This window comes from Peromyscus leucopus, chromosome 1, assembly GCF_004664715.2.
Source record: "Peromyscus leucopus breed LL Stock chromosome 1, UCI_PerLeu_2.1, whole genome shotgun sequence".
NCBI classification, from domain to species: Eukaryota; Metazoa; Chordata; class Mammalia; order Rodentia; family Cricetidae; genus Peromyscus; species Peromyscus leucopus.
This window is the reverse complement of record NC_051063.1, coordinates 184,927,943-184,951,878: the sequence shown is the minus strand read 5'-3', so window position 1 is coordinate 184,951,878 and position 23,936 is coordinate 184,927,943. Positions and strand designations below refer to the sequence as shown.

At 49.8% G+C, this 23,936-nt stretch overlaps 1 protein-coding gene across 4 annotated transcripts; it reads right to left on the bottom strand.

Annotated features, from left to right (window-relative positions):
• Positions 1 to 611: 611 nt before the first annotated feature.
• Positions 612 to 20,476, bottom strand: LOC114688722 (retinol dehydrogenase 13). 4 transcript variants are annotated; one of them, XM_028863248.2, is made up of 7 exons: positions 20,296 to 20,476; positions 18,954 to 19,072; positions 17,351 to 17,506; positions 8,641 to 8,745; positions 5,094 to 5,306; positions 3,984 to 4,085; positions 612 to 1,761 (listed from the first exon to the last, which is right to left on the bottom strand). In XM_028863248.2, exons 1-7 carry the CDS (start codon positions 20,358 to 20,360, stop codon positions 1,517 to 1,519), a joined length of 1,005 nt encoding a protein of 334 aa, XP_028719081.1. In that variant the 5' UTR covers positions 20,361 to 20,476; the 3' UTR covers positions 612 to 1,516. The 4 variants fall into 4 exon arrangements, with proteins under 4 accessions (XP_028719081.1, XP_037058048.1, XP_028719082.1 ...); XM_037202153.1 differs by lacking the exon at positions 20,296 to 20,476 and adding an exon at positions 20,108 to 20,251; XM_028863249.2 differs by lacking the exon at positions 3,984 to 4,085.
• Between the last annotated feature and the right edge of the window lie 3,460 nt (positions 20,477 to 23,936).

The window sequence follows — 23,936 nt, the reverse complement described above, 5'->3', positions numbered from 1 at the left end:
GGAGATGTCATTATTTTGACTTGTTTTCACCGGACCTTTTATAGCCCAGGCTGGTGGAGGATGACCTTGAACTCATGACCTCTTCCGTGCTGGTGTTACGGATCTGTGCAACTACACTCAACAAGTTATTATAATCAAACAACAAGCATGAGAGTCTGAGGTACTGGAGAGATCATGATCCCAGGTCATGCTGGTCTTCAGCGGCAGCAGCCAGCAGCATTTCACTCCATTCCATCCTGAGCAATTCAGAGCTAACAAAAGCAAGGCCTACGCCAGGTTCTCCACAGAACCCCAGCACCTCAGCCAGGGCCCAGGACACAAGAGGGCCACAGCGGCCCTTTACTGAGCCAGGCAAGAGCTTAATGCCCACACCATCCCGTGAGGTAGCAGTTATCCTTTGCAGTCTGCAATCGAGAGCTGTCCTGGTTTGTTCGGTTATCAACTTGACACACCTAGAAGGGGGTCGAACTGCTTGGACCAGGCTGCCCTGGGGGAATGTCTGGATTGCTAACTGATGTAGAAGGGACAAACCCACTGTGGGTGGTGCCATCCCTGGGCAGTTAGCCCTGGCTGGCACCTGGCCCAAGCATGGTGACACATGTCTTTAATCCCAGCAGGCAGATCTCTGTGAATTCAAGGCCAGCCTGGTCTTGAACTGAAACATAGCAAGTTCCAGGAAAGCCAGAGTTACAGAGTAAGAACCTCTCTGTAAAAAGATAATAATAAAAATAAAAGAAAGGTATCTGAACGTAGGCCTGGGAGCAAACCTCCACTGGCATCTGCTTCAAGCTCGTGCCTTGAGTTCCTGCCTCAGCTTCCCTCCTCCATGATGGACAAGAACCTATAAGCCAAAAATAAGCCCTTTTCCTCCCCCAGTTGCTTTCCTGAAACAACTGCCAAGTCTCGGAGAGGAATGAGAAGTTTGCAAAGGCCCACAAAGAGCCATGACTGGCCGAATCTGTCTGATTTCCCGATCTTTAACAGTAGACCCATCCGTCCACCACCACGGCTACCGCTGTCTTTGGACACTGCCCAAAACCATTCCCAAGGGAGACCCCTCATAGACCAGCTCCCCAGTAACCAACAGAGTACATTGTACCTGTCCTCCTCCCCAATGCTCAGCTGTGGTCCAACTGAATGGGGCCGGCTAACAATAAACGCTAGGGCCAACACTGCCCCTAGAGGATGATGAGGGCATGGCGGCCAGCATCCATGGTCTTGAGAGTCTGACAGTGTCAACACTGCCCCTAAAGGATGATGAGGGCATGGCAGCCAGCAGTCATGGACTTGAGAGTCTAACCGTGCCAACACTGCCCCTAGAGGATGATGAGGGCATGGCGGCCAGCATCCATGGTCGAGAGTCTGACCGTGTCAACACTGCCCCTAGAGGATGATGAGGGCATGGCGGCCAGCATCCATGCTCTTGAGAGTCTGACAGTGCCAACACTGCCCCTAAAGGATGATGAGGGCATGGCAGCCAGCAGTTGTGATGAAGCTCCATCTGGATATTTGAAGGTTATCTGGGGAGGGAATGTCCCCTCCCAGCGGACCCCTGAGCCATGCCCAAGCCCACCAAGTGGGCACTTTCAGCCCAAAGCCTCCGGGCTACTTCCTCATCTTCTGCCTCGGGAGATGGAGCCTTCTCCCTGAGTCCATCAAAGTACTTCCCAGAAACACTCTCCAGTTCCTCTGCCACCGCCAAGTACGTGCTGGGCTGCGCCGCCAGCTGGGGAGTCTTGAACAGCAGCCAGAAGAAGGGCCCTACAATCAACCACAGAACATTCAGTCAAAAAAGAAAAAGAAAAATTCCCTGTTCTATCCTCAGGAAACCCCAATCCCTGAGGCTGGAACCTGCCCTGAAGTCCCACGGAGCCACCTCCAGGCTTTGTCCTTGCAGCTCCCTCGACCTAAAGGTCCCTTCCTGGCAACATCCCCACAAACCCCTCCAAACAGAGGGATGAATCCAAAAGCTGCCTCCTACAGGAAGCCTCCCTGGAGGTTCCCAGAAAAATCAAAGTACGTTTTCCCCTATTCTATCCTTCCTGAAAATAATCTTCTTTCTTCTCAGACAGGAACACATTAGCCCAGGCTGGCCCTGAACTCACTATAGAGCCAAAGATTATCTTAAATTTCTTATCCTCCTGCCTCCACCTCCCAAGTACTGGATAGCATATACCATCATGTTTGATTTTATGTCATGCTGGGGATCAAACCCAGAGCTTCGTGGCATGCTAGCCAAGCAGTCTGCCAACTGAGCTACATCTCCAGCCCTCAGTTTACCAAATGTATCTCGTGGTACTCTTATGTTAAAATTCTTGATACTTGCTCACTCCGTGGTTCTCAAGGATTATAAATGCCAGTTATAATGATCTACTGACTCAGATTACACTCTTGGTTTTTTTTTTAATTCTTCTCTCATACTATACATCCTGACCACAGTTTCCCCTCCCTGCACTCCTCCTAGTCCCCCCCAACACACACACACTCTCTCCCCCAGATCCACTCCTCCATTTCCCTTCAGAAAAGAGCAGACCTCCCGGGGATACCAGCTGGATATAACAAGATACAGTAAGACTAGGCACAAACCCTCACATCAAGGCTGGACATGGCGCCTCAGTAGGAGGAAAAGGGTCCCACGAGCAGGCAAGAGTCAGAGACACCTCCCACTCCTATTGTTAGGAGTCCCATTATTTAAAAAAAAAAAAAAAAAAAAAAAAAAAAGCAAACTAACAACCATAACATACATAAAGAGGACCTAGCACAGACCCAAGCAGGCTCTGTGATTGCCAGTCCAGTCTCTGTGAGCCCCTATGAGCCCTGCTTAGTTGACTCTGTGGACCATGATCTCATGGTGTCCTCGACCCCTCTGGCTCCTACAATCCTTCCTCCTCCTTTCCTGCAGGGTTCCCTGAGCTCCAAGGGGCGGGCTCCAATGGAGACCTCCAGTTTTGGTTCTCTCCTCCTAATGTTTGGCTGTGGGTTAAACCACATTCTTGGCCAGGCACTGCACAGGCCGATTTACGGGCGCTCTCACCTCGTCTCCCGTGACTGAGGGCAGCCCTACCGTGGACCTCGCTACACAGAGGAGGAAACTGACTCAAAGCGACAGGCATGGGGAGAAGTGTCTGTGGTCCCAGCACTCAGGAGGCAGGGGCAGGAGGATCACAGGTCCATGGCCATCCTGGTCCACACAGTAAGATGCCGTGAAAACTGGGAGATGTGTTTCCCTGGGTGACTCAGTTCTGAGGGAAGCTGAGCACAGCCTCACTCTAGGAGTCAGCTCAAGACTTAGCCTCTAGAACAGTTTTCTTTTTTTTTGTTTTGTTTGTTTGTTTTGCGTTTTTTTTTTTTAATTAAATTTTTTTTCATTTATTTTATATACCGGCCACAGTTCCCCTTCCTCCTCTCCTCCCGTTCCCTCCCCCCACCTCCCTTCTTCCCGCCCCATCCACTCCTCCCCTGCCAAGATGGTTTTCTTATTTATCAATGGGGCTCTGGCCTGTTTTCTGTCAATCCAAGACCAGAACCACATAGAACAATGGCCCATCTTCTACCCCAGGAAGACCTGGGAGGGAGCAGAGAGAGGAAAAGCCAGCAGGCAGGCATGGTGACACACACTACAATCCCAGCACTCAGAAGGTGGGAGGGTCAAAAGTCTAAGACTAGCCTTATCTACATAATGAGTTCAAGTCCAGCCTGGTCTATATAAGGCCATGTTGAGAGGGGAAAAATTGCCTGGCATGATGACACAGTTATTTAATCCCAGCACTGGAGAGGTGGAAGCAGCAGATCTCTGTGAGTTCAAGGCCAGTCTGGTCTACACACCAAGTTCCAAGCCAGTCAGAAATATACAGTGAGACCCAGTCAGAGAGAGACAGAATCAACAAAAAGTGACAGTCTCTGAGGGACAGTCCTGGATCCCCAGCTAGGAGGGCACAGGGACAGGGCTCTGTGAGGGGGCACCACGCTGGAAGGGGACTCACCAAGTGTGAAGCTGGAGAAGGCAGAGTTGTGTATGTCTGTATGCCTTCCCAGCTCTGTCCTGGCCACACCGGGGTGCAGAGCATTGGCAGTCACGCCTGTGCCTGGGAAAAGCAGAGATTGGTGAGTGGCAGGAAGATGGCTCAGCTGTTAAAAAGCTTGCCACGCGAGCAGGAGGTCCTGAGTGTGACGCCCAGGACACAGATCAAAGCGCATGTCTGTGGTGGTGCAGGCTTGTGGTCCCTAGTGAGTGCTGAGGACAGAGACAGGTAGATCCCGGGGACTCACTGAAGTGAGCTCCGGGCCTAGCAGAGATGCTGTCTCAAATAAAAAACAAAGTGGATGGCACCCAACATTGTCCACTGACTTACACACACACCACACCACGTGCATGTATGTGCACACAAACAAACAGGCACACACAAGACTAGTGAAAAAAAGACCAGGTTGCCCCTTGCCTGGAAGGCTGCTGTAGCCACCACTACACTCCAAGTCTTCCCTATCCTAGGCTGTTTCCCACGCTTGAACCCACATTACCCTCCGTGTTCTGAAAACTCCTTCTCAAGTGGCTTCCTCTTACAACGTGGCTCTGTCATGTGGCTTGAGGACATGACAGATCCACAGTTCTGAGCTCCACCACCCCCACCGGAGTCTAGAGCAGGGGACTGGAGTAGGATATAAGATGTTACAATCATGACTGTCTCCCAAAGGTGGCTGGAACTGTTGGCCACAGACAACTTTTGAGAAGCAAGGAACAACTTCTCAATAACCCAGTTGTTACAGGCATGTCTGCAAACATTGACACATGTCCCCTGGAAACCAAAAACACTCCAAGTTCACAACAACTGGCTTAGAACACCAGAGGCTCAGAAAGCTATCCAAGATAAATATGTCTGATCAAGGCAGGCTGAATGAGACTAAAGAGCAATCAGTAGAACTATGATTGATTAGTGATGTCTGCCTCCGGCACTGGAAAGGGGCATGGTGGTACAGATGCCATCCTTTTGACCACAGTGTCCAAAGCTACTTCTTGCCCACCAGCTCAGGGCTATAGAACTATTCCAGACACCGAGAGGAAGGAAGGAGAACAGAAAAGATCACAGCATGCACACCTTGTAGCCGGCGACTCAGCTCCTTGGTGAAGAGGACAACAGCCAACTTGCTCTGGCAGTAGGCTGCCTTGGTGTCATACTTTTTCGTCTTCCAGTTCAAGTCATCAAAGTCTATGTGCCCAGCAACGTGAGCCAGGGATGAGAGGTTGATGATACGTGAAGGGGCTGAGGCCTTCAGCTTCTCTAACAGCAAGTTTGTCAACAGAAAGTGACCTGTATAAAGTATGACAAGAAAACACTTTTCTCCAATGGCTATTCTATTTTACTTTTTTAAAAAATATGTGTGTTTTGTCTGCATGTGTATCTGTACAAAACATGCATGCAGTGCCCATGGAGGCCACAAGAGGGCAGTGGATCCCCTGGAACTGGAGTTACAGACGTGTTCAGAATTAAACCCAGGCCCTACACCAGAGCAGCCAGTGCTCTTAACCACTGAGCCATCTTCCAGCCCCACAATTTTATTTTCCATGCCCAGCAGTAGTATAATCCTCCTCTTGCTCTATATCCTCACCCACTTCTGTTATTTTGTTTTGGAGTTGTTTTGTTTTTCTGAGGAGAAGAAAAAAAAAAAACTTAAGATTCATGTGTATATCAGTTGATATTTCTTTGTTTTTCTTTTTTTTGTTTTTGTTTTTTTTTTTTTTCCAAGACAGGGTTTCTCTGTGTGTAGCCCTGGCTGTCCTGGAACTCACTCTGTAGACCAGGCTGGCCTTGAACTCATATTTTTTTTCCAATTACATTTATTTGGGAAGGGGTGGGCACATGCACCACTGCATGCACGTGGAGGTAAGAACGTCCTTCGGGAGCTGGTTTTCTCCTTCCACCACACAAGCCTCAGGGATCGAACTCAGGTCATCAGGCTTAGCAGCAAGTGTTCTGTTCTGGAGACAAGGTCTCACTCTGTAGTTCTGCCTGATGGGTAGGAACTCACTCAGTTGATTAGCCTTGAACTTCAGGCAATCCTCCTGCCTCTGCAGGGATTAAAGGTATACACCTCTTGGATGTGAGGGCAAGCTGGCTGTGACCCCTGTCATCCCATTAATCACCAGGGTTGACCTCCGCTGATCCATCAGGCTAGGCAGATGTCCCCACCCTCCCTCACTGCTCCATGTACATGCAGAAGCGGGGCGCTTGGTTGAAGGTGACCTTCTCCCTTCCATCAGGGGTGTGTGAGTGGCTGTCCCCTCACTGCAGCCGCCAAGCAAGCTGTCAAAGGTGTCCGACACCAAGCCGGGTCTTAGTTACTGTTCTATGACTGTGAAGAGGCACCATGGCCGAGTCAATCCTCACGAAAGAAAGCATTTAATTGGGGGCTTGCCTAGTTTTAGAGGGCCAGTCCAGGGTAATCACGGTGGCAGGCAGGCATGGTGCCAGGGAAGGAGCTGAAAGCATTATATCCTGACGCACAGGCAGAGGAAGAAAGAGGCACTGGGCCTGGCACGGGCTTTTGAAACCTCAGAGCCCACCCCCAACAACAGACCTCCGCAACAAGGCCACTTCCCTAAGGCTTCCCAAACAGCTCCGCTAACTGGGAACGGAGCACTCCAATGTATGAGCCTACAGGGGCCATCCTCATCAAAACCACCACACCCAGACTGGGTTTTTTTAACCGTATCTATTCTGGTGGCGAAATGGCAGCCTGTCTTCCTTCTTTCCTCCCTCCCTCGGCAGAAAGGAGGACTTGGGAAGAACGCAAAAGTTAAAGAACAAAATCATCACGCCGTCAATAAACAGGCTAACGAACCGAACAGACAGTCCTCAACTGAAGAAATGCAAACGGCCAGCAGATATCTGAGAAGGTGTTCTGTATCTTCAGCCATCAGGGGAACTGCTCTGCGATTCCATCTCTGCCTGATCACAATGTCCATCGCCAAGGAAACATGACAGCAAATGCTGGCGAGGACGTGGGAGGAACCCTTGCTCACCGCTGGTGGAGCGTAAACTGGCGTAGCCACTGTGGAAATCAGTGTGGACTTCTCTACACTGCACTACTGTATGTATGGCCCAGCTCCACCTCTCCTGGACAGAGACCCAAGGGACTCTAAGTCAGCACCCACAGAGACACCTGCTCATCCATGTTTATCTGCACTGCACTGATTCCAACGGCCAGAGAGTGGAACCTGCCTAGATGGTCATCACAGATGAACAGAGAAAGAAAATGTGATACCGAGACTGTGTATCCCAAAGAGAAAAATAAAAAAGGCCAGGCACAGTGGCATATGCCTGTAATCCCAGTACCTGGGAAGTGGAGGAAGAAGGATCAGATAGATGTTCACAGTCATCTTTGGATGCAAGTTCAAGGCCAGCCTGGGCTTCAAAAGACATGAAGTTGGGAGCATGTTGCAGAGGATATGGGTGGAGTTGGAAAGAAGAAATATTGGGTAGATATGATCACATTCATATATGCATATATGAAATTCTCAAAGTTAAAAACAATTTCTTTTTGAGACTGGGACTCACTGTATGTGACCTTAGCTGTCTGGAACTCGCTATGTAAAGCAGGCTGACCTAGGCACTCACAGAGATTCCACCTGCCTCTGTCTCCCCAGTGCGAGGACTAAAGGTGTCCACCTGGTTCAACCACCACCTGGTTGCAGAAAGAAAAATTTAAAAAAAATGTGATAGACACATGCAATGCAAAAATAAGAGGCCATAAAGAATACTGAAATCAGGGCTGAGAGATGGCTCAGCATTTAAGAGCCCTGGCTGCTCTTCCAGAGGACTCGGGATCAATTCCTAGTACCCACATGGCTGCTCATAGCTCCTATCCTAGGGTATCTGGTACCCTCCTCTGGCCTCAGAGGGCACTGGCATGCACGTGGTGCATGGACACACATGCAGGCAACATGCATACGCACACAATAAAAATAAATCTTTTTTAAAAAGAGAGAGAGAAACAGAAGGGAAGAAACAGAGGTCTTCACTGTCAATCTGCACAACCCAGCCTGAAAACAGCCCCAGAGAGGAGCTGCCTGGGTCAGGCCGGCTGTGGCCAGGTCTGTGGGCGGGTATCTTGATCACGGTCACTGATGCGGGAAGATCTAGCCAGAGAGTGGACGGCGCACATGCATCGCCCCGCTCTTGACCTCGGATGTGACGTGAGCAGCCTCATCAAGTCCCGGTGGCCTTGACTTCCCGAAGTGATGGGGCCGGAACCTCCAGCCAGATAAGCAAGCCCTGTCTCCCTAGGCTGCTTTCCTGCCAGGGTGTTTTATCACAGCCTCAAAAATACAACTTTGAAAGAGGACTGACTGAAGGAAGACAGGGCAGAGGGATGATCCGTGGGCGAGAGAGAGTAACGAGTGAGACCAAGGTCTAAGGACACACAGTATGAAAATACCATCCCTTCTATGACGACCTAAAAGCTAATTTTTAAAAGTAATAGAAGGAAAAAAAAATGAAGACTCACCCAGTCCATGGGACAGACACATACATTAATAAGTTTTAAAGGAACGGAACATGACTCCACCCCCCAGAGTGGGTGACTCCCCACCAAGAACCCACTCTCATCCCATGGAAACCATCAAGCCCTCAGCCCAGACCTCACCCAGGTGGTTGACACCAAACTGCATCTCAAAGCCATCCTCCGTGGTCCAGTGCGGGCACCGCATCACGGCTGCGTTGTTGACCAGAATGTCCACTCGCTCCTCCTCTGGAAGACACGGGTGAGGACAGACAGATCAGGGCTGAGGACGGACTCCACCCGGGCCTGAGGGAGGACAGTGTCCCATACGCATTCCTGTCTCCCTGGCCCCTGTGAAGGTGGATACTTTGGGAAACAGGACCTTTGTAGAGATGATTGAACGCCACTCACATAAGATCATGGATGCCTTGATGCAACAGGGCTCGTGTCCTCCTGGGACAACAGACAAAGACTAGAGTGATGGGCACTGACTGGCAGAAGCTGGTCGCTGGGGACGGGTCCTGAAAATCACCAGAGTGTCCTGGGTTCTAGCCCCACTTGCTTACTGGTCGGCCATGGCGTGAGCAGCCTCTACCTCAGTCCCACAGCCACGTACTGAGCCTGATCCCAAGTAGCTCAACACACAACCCTGACTGGCGGTAAGATCGTCACAGAGGTGATCTGGTTAAAGTGAGGTCCCCGGGGCTGTGGATACAGCTCAGGTGGTAGTGTTTGTCCAGCATGCACCAGACCCTGGCTTCCATCCCCAGTACCACATAAAGCAGGTGTGGTGGCAACAGTGGTACTCCAAGCACTCAGGAAGGGTTAAGAGTTTCAGAAGGCTGAGGCCATCCTCAGGCTACAGGGGAGTTCAAAGACAACCTGGGCTAGACACCAGGTCTCAGAAAAAAATAAATAAATAGGAACTGAAGAGATGGCTCTGCAGTTAAGAATACATGTTGTTCTTAAAGAGAACCCCAGACTTTTGTTCTGGCTGACATCACAAAATGCTACAAGCCAAGCAACTTAAACCACAGAAGCTGGGGCTGGGAAATAGGCTCTGTGGTTCAAACCACCTGCTGATTTTGAAGAGGACCTGGCCTCAGGTCCCAGAACCCATAGGGTGGCTGCCCTGGGTAGTTTTATGCCGACTTGACTCAAGCTAGAGTCATCTGAGAGGAGGAAACGTCAGTGGAGGAAACGCCTCCAGAGGATCAAGCTGCAGGCTAATTTGTAGGGCATTTTCTTAATTAGTGATTGAAGGGGGAGGGCCCAGCCCATCGTGGGTGGTGCCATCCCTGGGCTGGTGGTCCTGGGTTCTGTGAGAAAGCAGGCTGGGCAAGCCAGGAAGCAGCGCCCCTCCATGGCCTCTGCATCAGCTCCTGCCTCCAGGTTCCAGCCCTGCTTGAGTCCCTGTCCCGACTTCCTTCAGTGATGGACTGTGCTATGGAAGTGTAAGCCAAATAAACCCTTTCCTCTCCAACTTGCTTTTGATCATGGTGCTTCGTCACAGAACAGAAACCCTAACTAGGACAGTGGTTCACAACTGTCCACATCTTCAGTTCTAAGGGATCCAAGGCCTTCTTCTGGCATCCTTGGGCACCAGACCTGAACATGGTACTACATACAGGCAGGCAAAATACTCCTACGCATAAAACAAAAATAAATAAATCTTTAAAAAATGAGAACTAGATGGCCAAGACACAGGATGAGGACCTAAGCAAGAGCTGGTCCAGCTGGAGCTAAGGAGAGAATCTGCCCCAAACCCTGGCTACTAGATGGCCAACTCCTCCCTATATTTCTTCACATCATCTTCCTCCGTGCCCAGCCCTCTGTGTCCCAGTTTCCCATGATGCCAACACCAGGGATACTGACCTAGGTAGGACCTATCCTGATGACCTCACGTCAACTTGATAATCTCTACAAAGGGCCTACCTCCAAACAAGATCCCCTGCTCAGACCCCAGGAGTCTCCCACACAGAGACGTCACTGAATCCGTAACACTTCCAAGATATTTTCAGTGGAGATAAGGAACTGGGTGTCTAGAACCCGAGAGACGTGGACCAGGCTCTCATTCTTCACTTCGTGGGGGACTGGGATGTAGGACACCAATGAAGAACACAAGCTCCAAGCCACAGCTGGAGCAGTAGAGCAAGCTACTGGGGAGGCTGAGGCAGGAGGATGACAAGTTCAAGGCCAGCCAGGGTAATAAAGCAAAACCTTGACCCAGGGCTGGAGAGATGGCCCAGAGGTTAAGAGCATACATTGCTCTTGCAGAGGACTGGGCTTCAGTTCCCAGCACCTACATCAGGAGTCACAGCCACCTGGTAGCTCCAGCCCCAGGACCTTCATCGCCCCCTCTTGGTCTCTGCGGGCACCTGCACCCACATGTGCAGACACACATAATATATGTAACCAAAAATAAAGAAGTTAGTAAAATAGGATAAATCATTGCTGGGCCTGGAGGCACACACCTTTAATCCCAACGCAGAGATAAAATGCCCCAATCACTTCTTTTTACTCAGTCCACGGGATGATGCTGCCTACAGGTAGGGTGGGTCTACCCCAACGATCCAATCTAGAAACTCCCTCACAGACATGCCCACAAGTTTATCTCCTGGATAATTCTAAAACCCGACACGTAGAGAACCAACCACCACACGTCTACAAAGTCCCAGGTTTGATTCCCAGGGTTGGAGTGGGGGAGGGGGCGGGGACAGTTCAGATCTGGAGCCAGGCAGAAAAGAGTTCAAATCTTAGACTTAAAGCCTGACATGGTGGCTCCTGCCTACAGTCCTGGGCTAGCCTGGGCTACAGAGTGAGACTGTCTCAAAAAATAAAAACCTGACCAGATTTTTAACACTGGGCAGTTCACATAGCTTCTCTGTGACTCAGTTTCTTCCTTCATTAAAAAAGATAATAGTACCTGCCTGGTAGAAACATGTAATTACTATTCAATCAACAAGTATTTTCTAAGCACCTATGATTGAGCGCTGGAAATACCGGGTGGAGAGGAAAGTCGAGGTCACTGCCTTCCTGAAACAGACATTCCAGCAAGACTGAAAACCAAATACACTCAAAGGAGGCCTCTCCTACTTCATCCGTAACTTCTAACCACAGGAGGTTTCTCAGGCTAATAAGTGGTTTTATTAAAAGAAAGGAAAACGAAAAGGAACTCTCTTGGGCTGGGGACGGCTTGGTGGCTGAGAGCACATCCTGGTCTTGCAGAAGACACACGTTTGACTGATTCCCAACACCCACATCAGGCAGCTCACCATCTCCCGCAACCCCAGCGACAGGGGGAGCCAGTTCACTCACGTTCGCATACCCACAGACATACACATCATTCAATCATTAAAAAGAAAGGAACTCAACAGAGTAGCTGCACAGGGAAGAAAGGGGCTGGAGAAATGGTTCCGGGGACAAAGGTGCTTGCTGGTGCCCACGCCCACACATGCCCACGCCCACACATGCCCACGCCCACACGTGCCCACGCCCACACGTGCTCACACACAAACAAACACAATAAATAACGTAAAACACCTGTGTGAAGAAAAAAGCCAGCAGTGTTTGGAGAGAGTAGGAATCCCAGCTACTCAGGACACTGAGGCAGAAGGACTGCAAGTTCAAGGGCAGGACAGTTCAGAGAGCTGGTCTCAACATTTCAAAAAGGGACAAGGGAGATGGCTGAGCAGGTAAAGGCGCTTGCTGCCACACCTGATACCCTGGGGGTCAAGCCCCAAAACCCCCATGATGGAAACAGAGAACGGACTCCTCTGACCTCCACACACACACATGCACACACACACACACACACACACATATGCGCGAACACACACTAGAAGCCCATACGTCTAAACACTTACACCAGCTGGTACTCCTGTTTTAGGAGCTTACAGAATCTTTGGTACCATGGCCCAGCTAGCTGAAGTGGGTCACTTGAAGTGGGTCACTTGAAGGTAATACTCGATTCTCGTTCCCGCCACAAGAAGCTAGGGTCACTGACATGGCTTAAGGAGCCTGCTGCCAAGCCGGGCAACCTGAGTTTGACCCCCAGGACCCACATGAGAACCGACTGCTCCTGCAAGTTGTACCTTGACCTCCAGATGTGTGCTACGGTACACCTGCACCCACACATGCCGGACAGATTGATACAGCTGACAGACAGACAGACAGATGGATGACAGATTAACAAGAGATAGATTAAATGTAATTTAAAAATTAACAAGGGCCGGGGGGCGGGAAGGGGGGTGGCACAGACCTTTAATCCCAGCACTCAGGAGGCAGAGGCAGGCGGATTTCTGTGAGTCTGAGGCCAGCCTGGGCTACAGAGTGAGTTCCAGGAAAGGCACCAAAGCTACACAGAGAAACCCTGTCTCGAAGAAAAAAAAAAAAAAAAACTAACCAGGAAAAAAAAAAGTTAACAAAGAGCTGGAGAGATGGCTCAGAGGTTAAGAGCACTGGCTGCTCTTCCAGAGGTTCTGGGTTGGATTCTGAGCTCCCACATGGTGCCTCACAACCATCTGTAACTCTAGTTCCAGAGGAGCCCATGCTCAATTTTGACCTCTGTAAGCACTGCACACATGTGATGCACATACATGCAAGTAAGAAAAATACTCATACACATACATAATTTTAAAAAAATAAATGAAGGAGACCGGGCGGTGGTGGCACACACCTTTAATCCCAGCACTCGGGAGACAGATCCAGGCAGATCTCTGTGAGTTCGAGGCCAGCCTGGGCTACAGAGTGAGTTCCAGGACAGGCACCAAAACTGCACAGAGAAACCCTGTCTCAAAAAACCAAAAAATAGGTAGGTAGGTAGGTAGGTAGGTAGGTAGGTAGACGGAAAGACGGACGGACAGACAGACAGACAAATAAAGGAATCTAGCATGCTGAACACGCTTTGCGCTCCCTGACAGTTGCCTCAAGCTACACTTCCATTCAAAACACTGACACGTGACAGTTTTCACATCACCTGGAAGGAAACAAGGGGGTGAGTCAGCCCTCGTGTGACAGAAGTACAGAATTTGCCAGCTGAGCCCTGGGATCATCAAAGGGCACTCAACGAGGAAAGAGCTCCAGGCACTGCCCTCCGGCAGCACACGGATCACCCATGACCTGACACCCAGGGCCCTTCTGACTCATCCGTGTCCTGAGCATCACCAGAAAACCGGGCGCCATGATGAGTCCTGCCCTTCTCCACTCCAGCTGCAGACGGGATTCTGAAGTAAGCACCACCGCACTCAGCTGCTAGTCTTGCTACACTGCAGCACTGTGCCCCACTACCCGGATCTGACTCTTGGTCCTCCCTTTGACTCCTGTCCTCCAGCATCACGGATGCTGTGTTTCTAATCACGGTAACACATCCCCACCACTTGGTCCATCCATCAGCCTGCACAGTCAGGATCCGCTCTGAGTTGAACTCCTAAACAGATACGGTGGGACTGAGTGAGAATGGAGCTCAGGAGTAAAGTACCTGCCAAGAAACTCCAGTGAGGGGCTGGGGTGTGGCTCAGGTACAGTCCCTGCCCAGAATCCCCCAGTGAGTCTTGGTTTAGTAGGGGTTCTTGGTTAATTTGGTCCTATTGGGCTGTTTCTTCAGGGACAGCTGATTTCAGTCGGTGGATTATATACTTATGATTCTGGTGATCTGGTTTAGTGGCTGGGTAGCGCCTTCTTCTGTGTTCCCAGGTCACATTTTGTTCATTTGTCAACTCCTCAGCTGATCTTGTTTCTTCAGACTTCAAACTGTAGGCATCTGAATCCTCTCCCAGATGGGTTTCAGCTGAGCAGGGTAGTCTCACCAACACCTCCAAGTTGTTGGGTTTCACAGGATCAGCAGTTGGGCCCTGGGTTGTCCCCAGACGGAGTGCCCAGACTCGCCCTGTTCTGACCCACAGAGATAGCCTCTTCCCAGGTGTTGGGGCTAAGGCGTCCCAGTTCCAAGCTGCGTCCGCCCGTCTCCGTCCCGGGCCTGTCCACCCTTTGGCCGCCGCCACAGCCACTGCGTCCACTTGTCTCCACCGCCGGGCCTGTATGTCCCTGTCAGCTGCTGGGTCTGTCTGCCTCTGCGGGCGGCCTCTATGTGAGATTTTATCTCAAAAAAAATTTTTTAAGAAGGTGGTAAAACTGGGGGCTCAGTAAGTAAAGGTTCATGCTCCCAAGCCTGACGACCTGAGTTCAGTCCCTGGGATCCATGTAAAGGTAGAGTAGAGTGGACTTCTGCAGGTTCTCCTCTGGTTCCCACATGGGAGCCATGGTGTGCATGTGTGCCCACAAACACACACTAAATTCATAAATATGTATAAATGTATGCATAGGTACACAGTAAATAATAAACATAAATTTATATACATATAAATTACACACACACACACACACACACATATATATATAATAAATGTGATAAGACTGGATGGGATGGTACATTTTATATGTCCACATAGCTGGGCCACAGGATGTCCAGAGAGTTGGTCAAACATGACCAAATTACATTTTGAAGGAGATTAATATTTACATCAGCAAACCGTGAAGCCAGCAGACAGCCCTCCCTGATGTGGGTGGGCCTCACCCAATCTTCAGAAGCCCAACTAACAACAGAGATTGAGAGAATTCTTCTACCCAAGGCCTTCCAGTGGGAACAGCAACTCTCTCCTGCCTTCAAACCCAACCCAGTCTGGAGCCTGCAACCTCTGGGCAGAAACTGCATCCACCAGATCTCCTGGGTCTCCAGCTAGCAAGCTGCAGATCTGGGTCTTGTCAGCGCTACACCTGTGTGAACCAATTCCTTGGTGTGGGTGAGTGTGTGTTTTCATGTGTTCTTACATACATATATACAAATATATATATGAGAGAGAGCTGGATCCTATCAATTCTGGTTCTCTGTAGGCGTTGGGTCACAAGAACAGAACCTCAGGATTATATTTACACTCACAAAAGAGGCTCCCTCCTATTATGTGATATTTTGTTTGTGTTCTGACAAATAAAGTTTGTTTGAAGTCAGAGAGAGGACGGAGCTAGCCACTAGTTAACCATAGAGGTCTCTGTACAGAGAGGAAACAGGAAGTGATAAGGCAGGGCATAAAGAGGACCTAGGCCCTTTGAACGGAGGGACGAGAGAGGTAGGAAGCAACTCGTAGCTAGGTCCGCCCTCTGACTCTAAGCAAGCTTCACTTGTCAGAACACAAACAAAATACCACACAACACCCTCCCCATCCACTCCTCCACCATAGACATGGCCATGGTGCCACTTATGAAGCAGGAAGCGAGGCCTCACCAGAAGCAGAATCTGCCAGTGTCTTGCACTTCCAGCCTCCAGAACAGTAAGGAGTAAATGTCTGCTGTTACTCATCGCCCAGGGTACGGCTCTTGACTCCAACCACCCAAACAGACTAACTGCCCAGATTCCAGACTCCCAGCAAGAAAAAGAGTATTCAGCATAAACCCTGTGGCTGGAACAACCAGTGTAGGCCCAGCGATCCCCTCTTACTAGCTCTGGAAAGAGTGGAAGCCTCTACTAAGAAAAGGAGAACTCAGAGCCCTGAGCTGCCCAAACCCTACAAACAGTGTCTACTTCCCCTTCCTCCTTGCAAGGTCCCACAGAGAGGCTGGAGAGACGGCTCAGTGGTTACACGTACTTGATCCTCTCCCAGAGGACCCAAGTTCGGTTCCCAGCACCCACAAAGAGAGGCTCAGCACCATCTGTAATTCCAGCTGGAGAGGCTCCAACACCCTCTTCGGGTGTCTGAGGGCACTCACACATACACACAAAGAAAAACAAAAAATCTTTTTTTTTTTTTTTTTTTTTTTTTTTTTTTTTTTTTTTTGTTTTTCGAACAGGTTTCTCTGTTAGCTTTGCGCCTTTCCTGACTCACTGTAGCCCAGGCTGCCTCGAACTCACAGAGATCCGCCTGGCTCTGCCTCCCGAGTGCTTGGATTAAAGGCGTGCGCCACCACCGCCCGGCTCAACAAAAAATCTTTAAGATAAAATAATAATAATATTATTAAGGTCCCAAGGGCAAACCAAAATTCCAGCCCACTAAGTTCACCCTGGGAAACCCGTTAGTTTATCGGGGTTACTTATAGGCCACAGTAAGGGGATGTGGGCAAGAGCACAGGTGACCCCAGAGCTGCATGGAAGGTCTGTGTCCATGGCCACACAGATGGAGCCCCTCTTCCCGAGATCCCAGAGACCATGAGCAGTTCAGAGAAAAACTCTATACAAATGGCTGGGAGGGGTGTCTAGACACTCAGATGAGGGTCCAGTGACCTCCCCTAGCCCCTCTGTCTCAGACACCATGAACAAGGCAACCACAGAGGAAAGAGTTTATCTGAGGCTCACAGCTTCAAAGGGTTAGAGTCCATGACCATCATGGTGGGGAACAAGGCAGCAGGCAGCCAGCCATGGTGCTGGGGTAGCAGCTGAGAGCTCACATCTGACCCATACCCACGAGGCAGCGAGAGCTCACTGGGAATGGTGTGGGCTTTTGAGATCTCAAAGGCCACCCTTAGTGACATACCTCCTTCAACAAGGCCACGCCTCCTAATCCTTCCCAAACAGTTCCACTACCTGGAGACCAAGCATTCAAGCGTAAGAGCCTATGGGGACCATTCTCCCCCCCCTCCTACTCTGAGGGAATGCCAACAGTCCACAAACCAGGTCACGCTAGACGCTCATGAGTAGGCACAGCTGATCTTATGAAAATAATAAAAAAAAACAGGTGGTAGCTGAGTTCAGCCAGCAGACCACGTTGGCCAGCCTCTTCTCCAGCACTCACTGGCTTCGGGTTCCTCAGAGAACTGACTGGAAGCTCCAAACCTGGGCTGGAAAAGTCAGTGTCCTCCTGCCTACCTTTGATGATCTTCCTAGCAAACTCTCGGATGGACTTGAGGGAAGCCAAGTCTAGGTGCTGGGCACGTACACGGGGATTCAAGGTCTCTCCACGAATGTCCCTCGCAGCCGCCTCACACTTCTCCATGTCACGACAGGCCAGAATGATGTTGCCTCCTGGAAGCCCAGAAGAAAACATGAAAAGGAAACAAGCCTACCCCGACATATCTACCCAACAGACACAAAGGGCATGTACCCACATGAAATCTGTATACAAGAGGTCTTAGTAATAAATAACCAAGAGAGGGGAACCCAAATATCACCAGAGTGACTCTGGAGGCTGAGGCAGGAGCATTGCAAGTCCAAGGTCTGCCTAGGCTACAGTGAGTTCAAGACCCACCTGGACAATTTAGTAAGAACCTGTCTCAAAAAGTAAAAATCAGGGCTGAGGATGTAATTCAGCAGTAAAATCTACCAGTACAGGGCTGGGGGTGTGGCTCAGTGGTAGAACACCTGCCTAGAATCCTCCAGTGAGGGGCTGGGGGTATGGCTCAGTGGTAGAGCCCCTGCCTAGAATCTCCCAGTGAGGGGCTGGGGGTGTGGCTCAGTGGTAGAGCCCCTGCCTAGAATCCCCCAGTGAGGGGCTGGGGTGGGGCACAGTGGTAGAGCAGCTGACTGGCAAACAAGAGGCCCACTATCCCCAACACACACACACACACACACACACACACACACACACACACACACTAGCAAATGTCCATCCACTAATCAATAGATAAGCCAACTGTAGTCTATCCATGCAATAGCATACTATTCGGCCATAAAAGGTAGTAACACACGGAAGGACACACAACACAGTGAATGGACCTTGAAACCACGACACTCAGTGAGTCAGATGCAAAATTCATACACACTTCCGTTTATATGACATGTCCAGAACAGGCAAATCCAGAAACAAAGAGCAGACACAGGTTCCCCGGGGCTGGGGTAGCGGTGGGGTCGGGGGAGGATCAGGGTGTGGTGGGTGATGAATAAAAGATGAAGGTATCTTCAGGGTCATGAAGTATTCTAAGAACTTGTGGGAAGATGGGAACATTTTGGGGATGTATGGGAATGTGCAGTAAGCTTAGTAATACTGTTCTTCTGAGATGCTGAGACATGCCAGCAGAGGTTGTCTACTGTCCTCCACAAGCATGTGCGTGCGCGCGCGCGCGCGCGCGCGCACACACACACACACACACACACACACACACACACACACACATGCGCACGGTGGCAAAGCTCAAACCCCACCCCACTCCCAACATACACACATTACATAATAAAAACAGATTTTTTTTTTTTTTTAACTACTCTAAGAAGCAAAATTCTACAGGAGTCTTTTGTGTGTGCCTGGCTTTTTTCACTTAGCTCACAGCCTCTAGAATCATCGCACAGGAGTATGTCCAAATCCCTTTCCTTTTGAAAGCTTGGTAGTATTCCAATGTACAGATGGGCCACATTCTGTCTGTCTGCAAATGGGCACCCGGAATGCTTCCGCCCCTTGAGCTATTTTACACAAGGCTGCCATACACACCGGTGTGCACGAATCTCTTCAAAACCCCAAAGGAGGTGGTGCTCTCACCTCTTTTAGCCAGTTCCAAAGCAGTTTGTTTGCCGATACCCGTGTTGGCTCCTGTCACGATGACCGTCTTCCCGGGTATGGTGGCCTTGCTGGGACAAGCCCCACCAGCAACATAGTCCCTGAAGTGAGGAACAGCTGAGTGAATTCTGTCTGTCTGCCTCATGCTTGGATTTATGATCTGGGGTCCACCACCTTTCTGAGCACACAAAAGCACCAAAACACACGGTGTCCCTCTCTGGTCTCAGCAAAGGACTACACTTGGGAAGTCTCCGTGAGGTGGCCATCATTCATTTCTATTTTTTAACAAAAAACAAAAGACTGGGGCCAGCGGTAGTGGCCCACACCTTTAATCCCAGCACTCAGGAGGCAGAGGCAGGAGGATCTCAGTGAGTTCAAAGCCAGCCTGGTCTACAGAGTGAGTTCTAGGGCAGCCAGGACTACACAGGGAAACCCTGTCTTGGAAAAAAAAAAAAAAAAAAACTACAGCCAGGCGTGATGCAGACCTGCAAACCCAGCACTTGAGAGGCAGTGGCAGGAGAATCAGGAGTTCAGGGTCATCCTCAACTACACAGCAAGCTCAAGGCCAGCCTAGGCTACATGATACCCTGTCTCAAAATAAATAAATAAAATAAAGGACATGAAGTTGGAAGGAGGATGTGTCAGAAGGGGTCCAGGGAGTTGAAGAACATGAGTGGGCAGTAGATATGATCAAATTATATACAGCATGGGGCTGGAGAGATGTCTCGGCAGGAAGAGCTCTGAGTTCAGTTCCCAGCACCCACATGGCGGCTCACAGCCATCCATAACTCCAGTTCCAGGGTGTCTGACACCCTCTTCTAATCTCAGAAATCATACATGCAAGAAAAAAATAAGTGTAGGCTGTGCGTGGTGGCACGCCTTTGATCCCAGCACTCCGGAAGGCAGAGGCAGGTGGATCTCTGTGAATTCAGTCAGCCTGGTCTACAGAGTGAGTTCTAGGCCAGCCAGGGCTGCATAGTGACACCCTGTCTCAAAAACGCACGGAAGGAAAGAAGTGGGGGGAGGAGAAGGGAAGAAAAAAATAAAGAGAAGGCAGCAAGAGTGAATAAGGAAGGAAGGAGGAGGAAAAGTAAATGGTGGTGCAGACCAAAAAGTGCACCAGGTCCGGGCCTCACCCCTTCTCCCTAGGTGACCTTGGGGAAGTGACGCGCCCTCCTGCTCGTCGGGAAAGGCGGTGCTGGCGGGTAAACTGGGAGAATCCAGGAGTGAGGATTGAGGATAATGGACTCTTCTCTGGCCTTGTTGGGCAGTCCCCTGCCGCAGGCCTACCGCCAAGCGCGCCCGGAGACGCGCACAGACTCACTTGAGCAGCACGGTGCCGCCGATCACCGTGCCCACTACGGACACGGGCAGCAGAAAGCGGTTCATTCCAGCCTGGGGAACAGCGTGTGGGTGGATCTGCACTGCAGGCCGCTCCAACGCGGGAGCTCAGGAACACACGTGCGTGGAAGTGGAAGGACGCGGCCACTACCACACGGCCCGGGGCGTGGCCAAGTGCGGGGGCGGGGCTTCTTGGGGAGGCAGGCCCACGGCGCACTTAATGCTGGGAATCGTAGTTTCAGGAGATGGGGCGGAGCCGAGGCTGACGGGCGTGCCAGCAGGTGTCGTCACGCTCAACCAATCCAAAGGCGTCCTGGGGTCGGGGTTTTGTGTTTGGTTTGGTTTGGTTTTTTTTTTTTTTAAACAGCTGGGATCTACTCCCAGCACTCCAGAGACAGAGGCAGGTGGATCTCCGAGTTCGAGGCCAGCCTGATCTACAAGAATTCCAGGATTACAGAGAAACACTGTCTCGGGGGGAAAAAAAAACAATTTGGTACCAACCATTACCATTTTTTTCCAGACAGGGAACCCCCGTAGAATGAACCATGAGCCTCCTCCTCTACATAATATTTAACAACAGTACTTCCTGCATACCTCTTGTGGGGAAAGGAGGAAATCGGGGCTGGACTCCTGAGTCTGAGGGAGGAGGGTGGGGTCTGGACTCGTGTCTAAGAAAGGACGCCTGGGTGTGGTCTCCTGGATCTGAGGCAGGAGGCTGGGACCTGGACCCCTGGATCTGAAGAAAAGGGATATTGGCTTTAAATTGGCATGCTGAGCCCAGCAGGACGGCTCATGGGGTAAAGGAACTCGTCACACAAGCTTTGCAACTTTGTGTTTCATCCCTAGAACTCACATGGTGGAAAGACAAAACCCAAATGTTGTCCTCTGACCTCACACCATGGCATGTATGTGCCCACACACATACACACCGGAAAAAAAGAAAAAGAATAAACAAATAAATGTTTAAAACACACTGAAACTTTGGTGTCTAGAAGGAGGAGCATGGAGGAAGACAGACAGACAGAAGGAAAGAAAGTAAGTTAGGGGGAAGTACAGGTTGTGGAGGAATGCATCCTGTGGTAGAAAATTTCCCAGCACACTTGACATCTCGTTTGTCCTCGTGAAGGTGACAATGAGATAATATTTTTTCAATTATCAGATTGGCAACGTTGAAGATTATGGTAAATATTCAGTCTTGGCAAGAATCAGAGGAAACTCCCTGTTGGCGGGGTGTCACTTACCCGGTGTTCCTGAAAGCCTAGTCATGTGATCCTCCATACATACAGTTGACCCAGACATTCCCTTTGTAAGAAGTCACGCTTAGGGGATGACTGGTCATTCCAAAAAAAGAAAAAAGAACAGCCAGCCTTACTGCGAATTTGTGAGTACTCACAACTCTGCAACAAATATTTAGCGCCTCTTGTGTTCCTAACATAGTTACACCTTAACTCGGCCCTTGCCCTCTCTCACAATTCCCCTGACTGTAACAGCAAAAGGTCATTCTCCTGGGGCTGGAGGGATGACTCAATGGTTAAGATCATTTGTACATACTCACTTGCACGTAGCTCACTCTAAATTGTCGAGTCAAAGACCACACAGCTTCTACTGTTACCACCTAAAGCGACGCCAACCAAGTTGGCAAAGAATCGTCGAACAAGGCCCATATTTTATCTAAAGAGCGATACACAGCTGTTCCGACAAGCTGTATGTCCATAGTTCACTGCTATATCTCTTATAGCAGACCTTCTTAGTGTGGTCTCACACACTGTGCAAGAGAAACACTGAGCATAGAGTAAACACACAAAGAGCCTCTGAGTTGCAATGCTCGACTGGATTTCGAAAAGTCACTGGTTCACATGGCTATCGGCATGAAAAAGCATGGCTGTAGTCATCTTGAAAGCTTGTCCAAGCTGGGCAGGTGGTGGTGCACACCTCTAATCCCAGCATTCAGGAAGGCAAGCCAAGTGGATCTCTGTGAGTCCCGAGGCCAGCCGGTCTACAGAGCGAGATCCAGGTATATCAGAGGCAGCGATACCAAACAATATCACTCTCCAACCAATGAAAACACCTGAGTATACACAGAGAAAGAAAAAGAAAATCATTTTACATGAGTTACTTGAGATGGCTGGGTGTTACGACTAGGTTGGTACGACCTGCTAGTCTCCTGGATTACCCAAATACTCGTGAATCACAATACCCGTTTAGCTTTAACTCGTACTCTCAACTCAGTATAGAGGCGCGGACACAAAGTACTCTTCGAACACGACTAGAAGTTAGCTCTAGAAGTGTATGTATGTTACTCGATTTGGCATTCACCTCGGGAATTAAAGAACTCCACTTGATTTAACCCAGCCAGTTCAGCACTTTATGTCCGACACAACCCACAAAAGCATGAGTCTCCAAGGAGATCCCAAGGGGGGGGGGGGATGGAATGAGCTCGCCATCTTTTATATCCATTCATCGAACTGTGGCTCAACATGCGCTGCGGCAGTTGTGACGGACAGATCCAAGCAATGCTGTCCCTTTGCTGAGCATCGAGTATAAGCGGTAGTGTACACCATTCTCACCCAATTGTCAGATGGAAAGAATCTCTATGTAAATACGACAGTTGTTCCGTCCACTGAGGGGCTGGCCTTTCACTACTAAGAATCCACATCAGGTAATCCGTTGATAAGAGAAGTAGGCTGCCGTAAGTTGATCCAGTCTGGGAGATTTCAGAAATTCATGCACAGTGGACACTTCACAAACCAGAGTGCGGGAACATACTTGCATATAAGTGAACGGGTTCAGTGAGGCGACGTAGGTGATAAATACGTCTGTATACGTGTATCTTGGTCATCGGAAACACCAGAGTTGCACAAGAATTTCATGACGTAATACGTCTCATGTGATTAGTCTCTTTTCTCGTGGCTGATAAAAACACCATGACCAGAGAGACAGCATCTAGCGATAGTGAGGCAAAGCTACTTTGCTAGGGTTCTACAGAGATTCCAGAGGGATAGACACTATTCCGAGATTGATAGCTATAGAGGAAGCCTCAGATGGTTATATCTGCGATTTCGTACAAGTGAGAGATTGGTAGACTTATCTAGGAAGGAGAAGCTGAGAAAGATGTTCACTGCGTATGCCTGAGAGAGAAGGCGCAGAGGAGAATGTAGTACAACGTGTCTATACGAGCATCTGCAAGCGCACGCTCTCCGAAATAAACCCAGCGCTCACTGCCTCTGCAAGCCGATTTACGCCTCGCCCTCCCAGCACAGAAGTTGCCTGATACTCTCTTAAATTGCCTTGCCCCTAATACACTCGGCATTGCAAAGGTGTATCAAGTGCCCAAGACTTATGGAGACAATTCTCATTCAAACCACTTAAACTAGAATGATCGTAGGAAGATGTGAACAAGCGCCCTTCGTATCGAATTATGTGTATAATTATAGAAAGGAGAGAAGAGTATAGTCTCACAGATAAACGTGCACGTTCTACCGCGTGCGAATAACACAGGAGGACGCCATCTAATCTGGAAAATCCCCATAGCAAGAACCCTCTCAACGAGTCACCTAGGTAGGCTCCCTGTTGTTCCATCTACTCCCGACGAACCTGCGATAAACAGGATACTGAATAACACCT